Source organism: Pyricularia oryzae (assembly GCF_000002495.2).
Source record: "Pyricularia oryzae 70-15 unplaced genomic scaffold supercont8.8_4, whole genome shotgun sequence".
NCBI classification, from domain to species: domain Eukaryota; kingdom Fungi; phylum Ascomycota; class Sordariomycetes; order Magnaporthales; family Pyriculariaceae; genus Pyricularia; species Pyricularia oryzae.
This window is the reverse complement of record NW_003803357.1, coordinates 1-9,048: the sequence shown is the minus strand read 5'-3', so window position 1 is coordinate 9,048 and position 9,048 is coordinate 1. Positions and strand designations below refer to the sequence as shown.

The following is a 9,048-nucleotide window of genomic DNA, read 5'->3' as shown; positions in this document are numbered from 1 at the left end:
GTCCAACGTCAAAAAGTCTCATTGTCTCTGGAAAAACATGACCTTTGGCGCTGTCCACTGTGGACTTGAGGCAGCAGCCATCTCTGTCTGCAAACAAGTCGTGTGCTGCGACCGCGGCCGTCTTTCGACTTTGGATTTCCTCCTGATTTGAAATGAGCCTGCATTCCAGCACATTGCTAAGCCGCAGCAAGCGGCTCAAAAGGTTCCAGGAAGACTGCGGAGAAAAGGGAGTAACCCGCGGCAGGGATCAAGGTCCTGCCTACAGTCGCAGTTATCCACGGAGACAAGCATGGCCCTCCAAAGTGCCACGGTTTAATACCGAGTCGGCCTTTTCACTGTTCGGAACCGCGCCGTGTAGCGAGCCCTTTGACACACGTGGCCCGGCTGCTCATGTTGCTTGTACGTGACACCCTAAAACGCGTAGGGCATTGTAAAGGTAAGGATAGGCACGTTAGGTACGGTTGCTAGGAGCCGGAATGTGGGGCCCCACACAGCCGACAAGAGTAACACGGTAATTTTGCAGGTGCCGGCGGGGCGCTAAACCATTTCGAGCCGCCAACTTGCTATTGTACAGAACTCGCCCCCTAGACTGAAGCGCTACCCGGTGGGGGAGGCGAATGCTTCTACAAGTGTCTTGAGATCTAGAAAATAAAATAAAAGCATCACGCCCAAGTGAGAAGGACTTTGGACGATGGGGGTACGGACAGAGAAAAATACAGCGCATCAGCCTCATCACTGCCATTTTGCTCGACAGAGGATTATAATTTTCCAGCACCGATGGCCGCTCTAGATGTGATCATAATCGGGGGCGGGCTCGCTGGAGCCTGCCTGGCCAATGGACTCCTGAACAAGGCAAAGGACCTCGTCAACGTCGACGTCTATGAGATGGACAAGCGGGATTCCCAGCGCGATGGCTACCAGATTCGCCTGGGATCATATGCACTCACGGGGTTTCGGGCATGCCTGACGGATCGCCAATACGCGGATCTGCTTCTCTCCTTTGGTCGATCCGGAGGCGTGGTGTCGTCCGCGCCAACGATTTTCAACCCCAAAATGGAGCTCCTATTGGAGCTGGGCAAGTTCCCCGCCTACACCAAATCGGCACCGATTGGACGGGCTCGCCTGCGCAACATGCTGCAGGCGCCGCTCCTGGAACACAACATGATGCACCACGGCAAGACCTTTGTGCGGTACGAGATCCTCAAGGCCGCCGAGGGGAGCAGTAGCCCGGAAGACAGGAGGATCAGGGTCCATTTTGCCGACGGCACAAGCGCAGACTGCGATGTTCTGATCTCGGCCGAGGGCAGCGGCAGCCGAATCAACAGACAGCTCGGGTGCAACAACATTGTCGAAAACCCCGAGACGGAAAGCGGTGGCATCCTGGGCAAGTGCCACGTCCCCTGGTCCGTACTCCGAGAGCTGCCGCGCGTGCTGGTGGAAAAGGGCACGATATTCACGGCCGGCTCGGGGTGCAGGCTCTTTGCCGCCGTCTACCTCCCCGACAAGTACAACTCGCAGCCCGAGGCCATGGACGAGGGCAAGCCGAGCGACTACGACGAGTCGCAGTCGTCGCTGATGGTGTCCTTTGCGTGGGAGGGCACGCCGCTGCCGCGCGAGGTGGTCAAGCTGCCCGACCCCAAGGCCTTTATGCGGCAAAAGATGGCCGAGGCGGGCTGGCACCCCGAGTACGCCAAGCTCATCGACGCCCTGGAGCCCGACGCCCTGCAGTCCGTGCCCCTGCGGCAGGCCAGGGACACCCCCGTCGACTGGCGGCGGCGCGCGCGCGCGGACCCGGCCCACGCCGCGGACCCCGACGTCGCCCACCCGCGCGTCTGGCTCCTCGGCGACTCGTTCCACCCCATGCTCCCCAGCCGCGGCATGGGCGCCAACAACGCCATCTGCGACTCGGCCGACGTCCTGGGCCCCCTGATGGAGCTGGCGCGCCAGAAGAAGAAGCTCGGCCACGTGCCCGACGAGGCGGCCCGCGCTCAGCTGGCCGAGTATGAGAACGCCATGATTCCCCGGTCCATGCGCTGGGTCAAGACGAGCGCCAGCCAGAGTGTAAGTTGGATTCCATCCTCTTGGAAAGAAGAGAAAAAAAAAAGGGTTTTTTACTGGGTCGAACCACAAACTGACTTGGAATAATGTAACGCAGCTGCCCGACTTCGACACATTTCAAGGCAAAATTGTCATCTTCGGTATTCGGCTGGTGCTTGCAGTTGTAGGTACCGCGGTGTCGATTGCGAAAACCTTTGGCTGGAAACCTCACGATGAAGCCCCTGAGCTTCCATGAGCCCAGGGGCCAGGACTGGAACTTGCTGGAGAAATCTGTCTCATTCACAGAGGCCAAGTAAGACGTCCTTTCTTTTCTCTTTTATCTTCTTTTCTCTTGTACATGTTAGGGTAGCAAAGCGGTTCCAATAGATTTGTAGTCATTTACACTCCAGACTTTCTGTTACGAACTACATCATCACGTAACAAATTCAAAAATACATAATAACTTATTGTCATGCATCCTATGAGCGATAATTGGTTGAGCAATCCGAACGTCGGATGGAGCAGTAGCAGTATCAAGCGGGGTGGACCTAGGCTTTTTTCTGCCTCTCAAGCCTTGACTGAGGTGTTTTTGTGTGTACAGTTTACATGGACTTGAACTCAAAATGGACGCACTCGAATTAACCCATAACCTTACTGCTATACATCTTCTCCGTGGAGCCATTTCTGTTTCTCGCACTCTTTACGATCTATGAGAACCTCATACGTACGGTTAGGTGTCCAGCACACCGCCGCAACCTCATAGTTTGTAAGATGCTAATGCTACAAGTCCAACACGGTCACCTCCGCGGGCTTCAAATCCAAAATCTTGGATCCGGTCGATTCTTCCACCGCGGCGGTAGCTGCTGCCGTGTCAATTCGGAACGGAGCAATGCAGGTGATCAAGACAAGTCAGTCAGTCAGTCAGTAGTGCGACGTGATTTTGTGGTGTTTTGGAAGATGGCACTTACGTCTCGTCATGTAGAGCCCAGATGACCTTGGACGGACTCCCCAGCCACTCGACCTCCTTTACAGCGAATTGAGCCGCCGAACCGTCAAATGGCCGTCCGTTCAGGTTTGCCCGTCCCGCAATGGCCAGGATGGCCACGTCCGGCTTGGGCTGCATGTCCTTCATGATCCCTTCGTAGGCGCCCAGGTGGGCACTCCAGAGCAGCGCCTTGTCCCCGATCAGGAAGTTGAACATCAACTGGCCGCCGTCGCAGTGGGAAAACACGTTGCGCTTCCGGTCGGAAACATACTCTATAAACGAGCGTTGACCATCGTGCAGCTTCTCGGGCGGGACGAGCTCGCCCAGACGCAGGAGGCCGTGCTTCATGCCAAAGGTGATGTCCAGGGAGCAGCTGTAGGGGGTCGCCGAGCCGGTGTACACGGTGGCGGTGTCGATGACGTCGGGGTGGTCCGCGGGCATCAGGCAGTGGAGAGAGGGCCACACGTGCACCGCGAGCGCCGCCAGCGTGTGCAGCGGGAAGATGGGCGCGCCCGGGAACCCCTTGGCTCGTAGGGACGGATCCTGTCGCGCCTGCTCGCGGACCGCCCGCGTGAAGAGAGGTATCCGCTCGCCGCCGGCAACGGGGATGAGCTGCTCCTCTGGGACGCCGGCATTCCGCAGGCAGTTGATGGCCTCGCCGTTGGCTATGACAGTGGCGCCTGTTTTTATGGCGATGCGGTCGGCTCCGGGGAGGCTTTTTTCCCCCTCGACCTTGTCATCATGCTGTTTTTCTCTTGACAGGCGGATCGTGAAAACCATGGACTCACTCACTGGTCAAAGTGGGCATGGGAGATGAAGATGTAGTCTGCCTCTGTCACGTCATCCACCGCAAGGTACTTGGGCATGACGGAGGGCTTGTCCAACCATGTATCCAGAAAGATGGTGACGCCTCTGGTACGAAGCCGAAAGGTGGTGGCGCCTGGACCGATCTCGTCAGTAACTAAATGGGACAGGCATGGGACGACAGGGGGTGGGACCTCACCGAACCACTCGAGGGTTGTTTGGTCGGTAGAATTATTCGTGGACCCCATGATGGCTGCTGTCAGAAGTCGCGGGTCAAGACACTAGCCGGATAAGATGATTGAGATGTATGATTCAAAATTAGAACAGCGGGGGGGAAAGCGAACAAGCACAAGTCCAAGTCAAATAACTCCTAGAACTAGGTCTAATTCTAGAATTCTAGTTCTAGGCTAATTCCTGTTGTAAATCTAGGGCAAAGAAAAGGCATACTTGTTCGCCTTGAACTCGGTCATATTAGTAGAGTCCCCTTAATAGCGAGTTTTCCGAGGGGAGACTAGGTGCGCTGATTGCTACGAGCCGCGAACCACCTCGCCGAGTACTTGCCCTGTTACTACAGTACATCAGACGGCTCTCTGCTGCCGGCGGGGGTGGAGCGCGAAAAAAAACTTAGGCCGGTGGGGGTGGGTCCATGCACTCTGCGCACCTCTCGCGAATTCAGCAAATTGGAACCATATTCTAATGTGTGCGCTCTAGCGGCGGCTTCATGTGGGGTTGATGCATGTTCTTGGCTAATAATTATCATACGAAAGCCATCTTTGGCTTTGACGGCCGAGTCGAGTGGTCGGTTTTTAGAAAAAGCCAACAGACAAAGGTCCCACCCACACGCACGAGGGAGCACGCACACTAAAGCCCGGCCCGGCGGAACATGGCTTCCGACCCGGCGAGCCTTACGTGCGACCACTGCGGGGAGACGTTCCTGCGGAGAGAGCACCTCGACCGGCATTTGCGGAGGCACTCCGGCATCAAGCCATTCCGGTGCGAGGTTTGCGACAAGGCTTTTGCCCGGAGGTGCGTTTAACCGGGGGAAAAGACAGGCCCTGGCTGGCTGCATCGATTGATTTGATCGATATGATATGCTGCTGTCCCTCACCCCACACGGCAGACCTCCAGATACGGCAAGTATTTGCTTTTGCTAACCTGAAGAAAAAAAAACCACGTCGTTCTTTAGGGACACCCTCCTGCGTCATAGCACCGTTCACCGCCATGGAGACGAGACGCGCAGCACCCCACGCCGCTGCTCCCAGGCCTGTCTATCATGCGCCAAACTAAAGCAGCGTTGTCGCGGGGGCATGCCGTGCACTCGTTGTCGGGAGACCGGGACCGAGTGCATCTACGGTCCGGCAAAGACCCCCGGGGTCAAAACGGTGACCTCGTCGAGGAGCAACATAATAATACCTGCCACTGGCATCGGGGGTGGGACCATCAGCCCCGGCCCCTCTAATCAAGATCCTAGCGATGCATATAGCCAAGTACCCGGGATTCACGTGCCGAGTGGCCAACCACACGGGGCCGCCCAGCAGCCTGCTTCTACTTCTACTTCACACCACCATCATGGCGGCCCTATCAGCAACGGCCAAGACAACCTTTCCTTCTCTCCCACAGCGGCTGGCCACCCAGTTCCCGTGCCCCCCAACTTTACCCCTTCTTCACTGCACAGTGATCCTACTCTCTTTACGCCCGATCATTGGGACTCGTCCATGTCCCAACATGGGAACCCAATAGTAAACGACTTTGCCGCCGAGTGGGATGCCCTGACTGCCTACTTTCCCTTCTTCCCGGTGCCCGAGGAGCTGGAGGATGCCCTTGGCACTGCACAAGACATGACAAACCACGGCCAACAGCGCGGCGTCGACACGCACAACAACCACTTCCAAAACCCCCATTTTCAGGGTCAGGCTGCCCCGGGGCCCTCGGCAGTTGTGCCAGACCGCGCCTCGGGTCCGGACACATCGACTCAGGCCCTGAACAGCTCTCGTCTGCGCGTCGAAGTCCCATGCCGCCGGTTCCCACAGACGCGAGACACGCACATGCTGACCGCCGAGGCCGAGACGTTTGGCCACGTCCGCGACGTCCCCCTCCGCGCATATGAGGACTTGCAAAGCTTCTACGTGGCGCAGTCCCAGGACAGTCCATCGTCCTTTGTGCCCATGCGCCTCATTCAGGCCTTTGTCGATCTCTACTTTGAACATTTTGATCCCCAGTTCCCCTTCATACACGTCTCGCGTCTCGAAGCCCAGGAGCTGCCTTGGATGTTGCTCCTGGCCACGGCGGCTATCGGAAGCTACTACTCGGAGCTTGACGATATACGAGAATATACCTCGATATTGTGCGATTTGCTGGGCAGGGCTGTGGAAAGAGAAGTACATTGCCATCCAGGGTCCCAGCCCTCATGACTTTCTGACAAACACGTACTGACCGACCGCTTGCATAGGCCTTGGCACAGATCAGCCGACCGAGCAGGGCCCTCGTCCAGAGCGCTTTCCTGCGCCATATCCACCTCATGTCCTGCGGCCTGTACAAACAAGTGTCGTTGGCCAATCATAAAAGGCAGATGCTCATGGCCATGTGTCGCGACATGGCGACTCGAAGGGAAGCCGAGAAAGCTTCCCAGCAGAACCCCACCAAGAGTAGTGACGAGTGGGCAAATTGGCTCGTGATAGAAGAGGAAACACGCCTCGCATGCTGCATCTATAGTCAGTGATAGCCTTGCCTTTGCTTTCGACTTCCCATGGATACCGCAATACTAACTCGACACAGTGTACGAATGTATCTACTATGTCTTCACTTATACCCCCACAGACTTCAATCTGTTTGATGTCTCGCAGCAAATGCCTGGTTCCAGTCGTCTTTGGTACGCCAGAGACGCCCATGAGTGGAAGTCGAAGCAGCTGGAGTTTCAAGGTTCGTTGCGGCAATTCGCAGGTCACCAAGTGGGGTACTCGAGCCTTTACTAATTTCATGTAGCTGTCCGATTGCAGCGAGGAGCTTCCCAGGAAGTCGCCCCACCACCCGACCCGGACTGCGATCCCTTCTTGGCCAAGATGAGCCTGATGGCAATGTACGCCGATGTGAAGAACAACCAGCGGCAACGCCGCGCATCGAGACTCGCAATGAACACGTTCGGCTCCCACCTCAAAGCCATGAGCCCCAGAATCGCCAAGGCCCCCGTGCGGCCCTGCTTCATCGAGACGGACGACGAGGCGATGATGGACAACCCGCTGCTGGAGCAGTCCATCGAGCACATCGCGCTGTTGACGGGCGAGGAGTCGGCCCGCTGCCACGCGACCCTCCCTCACCTCCTGGGCATCCTCCGCACCGTCTCCGTGCGGACGCTGTGCTCGGGCACCGGCTGGCAGACCGAGACGGCCCAGATGAACAAGCTCAAGGCCGAGTTTAGAGAGTTCCTGCAGCGCGACGGGGCGCGGGCGCGAAGGTGCATGTGGCACGCCGCGTGCATCTCCAAGCTGCTGCAGACGACGCGGCGCCTCGCCTCGTACGACGTCTTCACCGCCGGCATCGCCACCTGCTTCATCGTGCTCTACATGGAGCTCCGGCCAGCCGAGCCCCAGCCGTCGGCGCGGCGCCGCGTCGTCCGTCTCGACCAGCTCTCCACCTGGGAGGACGTCCAGGACTGGGCCCGGAACGGCGGCGATGCCGACATCCACCTGACCAACGTGGGCGTCATGCGCGAGCCCGACTCGCTCGTCCGCTTCCTGCGCATCACCGAAAAGGCCATGCTGCGCCAGGTCGCCTGGAACGCCTACTTCACGACCTGGGCCAAGACCCTGGTTCAGCTGCGCCATGGCGAGAAGCCCACGATGCAGTGTGAGGATTACAACGAGGGCAAGGATGGCGAGGGACGTGAGCGAGAGAGACCAGAATAAAATCTAGAGGATATCGATCCTCCAAGACGATTTTATTCCCGTGGCCGCTAATTTATGCTACGGGGGAGCTCTGAAGGGGCGGTTCTGCGAGCCGATAGGTTCTCCAGAGTTATATGTTGCATTAGATAATTAGTAGAATTTTGGTATTATATGACGACAGGAGTTTAATTAGCGTTAGGAACACCATAAAAACGCTGTTATATTTGTTAGGTTAAATAGCACCATTTACAATAATATATGGCTTTTTTACCCAATTAATTTATTTGTACGTAAATATTGGTGTGCGTTAATTATAAACCCGGTACAATAATAAATTATTGCAATTTTTATTTTACGCAAATTGCGTTATAAAATTATATTTATAACGTCCATAATTATTTATGTTTTCTTTTAAAATAAAAATTGTTTTTAAAAATAACCCCTATTTTCCCAAAAACTTTTTAATTTATTATATTTTATAACGAAAAATTCCAAAAACCAATTACCGTTTTAAATTTCCGAATAAAATGGCCAAAATGGTATAAAATTTACCGCCAAAATACCGAAATTTTACGCGTTTGGAAATTGGTAAATTCCAATTAATAAATTTAGGAAAAATTCGTAACGTTTGATAAATTTACAAAATTAATTACCGAAATATTTAAACGTATAAAATTCGCAATATACGAAATACGATTTAAAATTTGAAATTCCAATAATATATAAAAAACACAATTTTCCAAAATTACGTAAAAACGTTTTAAAAAAAAAACGCTTAATTTTTAAAATATTGGAAAAATTTATTATATTAATAAATTTTATTTTTTCCGAAATAAAAAACGCAATAAATAAAACGCGTAAATAATAAAATTTTTTCGACAATTATATAAACGAACAATTTAAAAAAATTAATTTATTATATTAATAAATTATTAAAAGTATAAATTCCACGTATTTTAACACCGTTTTATTTACCGCGCACCGCAACGGTTAAAATACGTTTTAAAAAATTATTAAAACGTTTAAAAAAAATTCGCGTTATTAAAATTTTACGCCAAAAAACAAACCATTAAAAATTACCGCGTTATTTTAATATTAACGCGTATTATAGACGATAAAATAAATTGGTTTAAAATTTACGACGCGACGTATAAAAAAAAACGCAATTACCAAATAATTAATTTCGAAACAAATTTAATTATTAGAAAATTTGCAAAAACCGGAAGGCGTTTCCAATTTTTTTAAATTATAAATTTACGAAACAAATTCGATAAACCAAATTATATAATTATTTTAAATTACGCGTTTAATTAATTTAGAAATACTTTTAATAATTATATT

At 52.8% G+C, this 9,048-nt stretch overlaps 3 protein-coding genes across 3 annotated transcripts; 2 read left to right on the top strand and 1 right to left on the bottom strand.

The window, feature by feature from the left end:
• Nucleotides 1-665: 665 nt before the first annotated feature.
• Nucleotides 666-2,293, top strand: MGG_10278 (uncharacterized protein; the record flags this gene model as incomplete). The annotated part of the gene is made up of 2 exons (XM_016990524.1): nt 666-2,061; nt 2,156-2,293. The coding sequence occupies exons 1-2, from the start codon at nt 778-780 to the stop codon at nt 2,291-2,293; spliced, it is 1,422 nt and encodes a 473-aa protein (XP_016846007.1). The 5' UTR covers nt 666-777.
• Nucleotides 2,294-2,668: 375 nt separating this feature from the next.
• MGG_10279 (uncharacterized protein) lies at nt 2,669-4,320 on the bottom strand. The gene is made up of 3 exons (XM_016990525.1): nt 4,026-4,320; nt 3,815-3,962; nt 2,669-3,737 (listed from the first exon to the last, which is right to left on the bottom strand). Exons 1-3 carry the CDS (start codon nt 4,072-4,074, stop codon nt 3,002-3,004), a joined length of 933 nt encoding a protein of 310 aa, XP_016846006.1. The 5' UTR covers nt 4,075-4,320; the 3' UTR covers nt 2,669-3,001.
• A 216-nt stretch (nt 4,321-4,536) lies between these two features.
• On the top strand, nt 4,537-7,913 carry MGG_14175 (uncharacterized protein). Its single transcript, XM_016990540.1, has 5 exons — nt 4,537-4,852; nt 5,013-6,204; nt 6,276-6,537; nt 6,602-6,745; nt 6,809-7,913. The coding sequence occupies exons 1-5, from the start codon at nt 4,710-4,712 to the stop codon at nt 7,726-7,728; spliced, it is 2,661 nt and encodes an 886-aa protein (XP_016846005.1). The 5' UTR covers nt 4,537-4,709; the 3' UTR covers nt 7,729-7,913.
• The last annotated feature ends 1,135 nt before the right edge of the window (nt 7,914-9,048 follow it).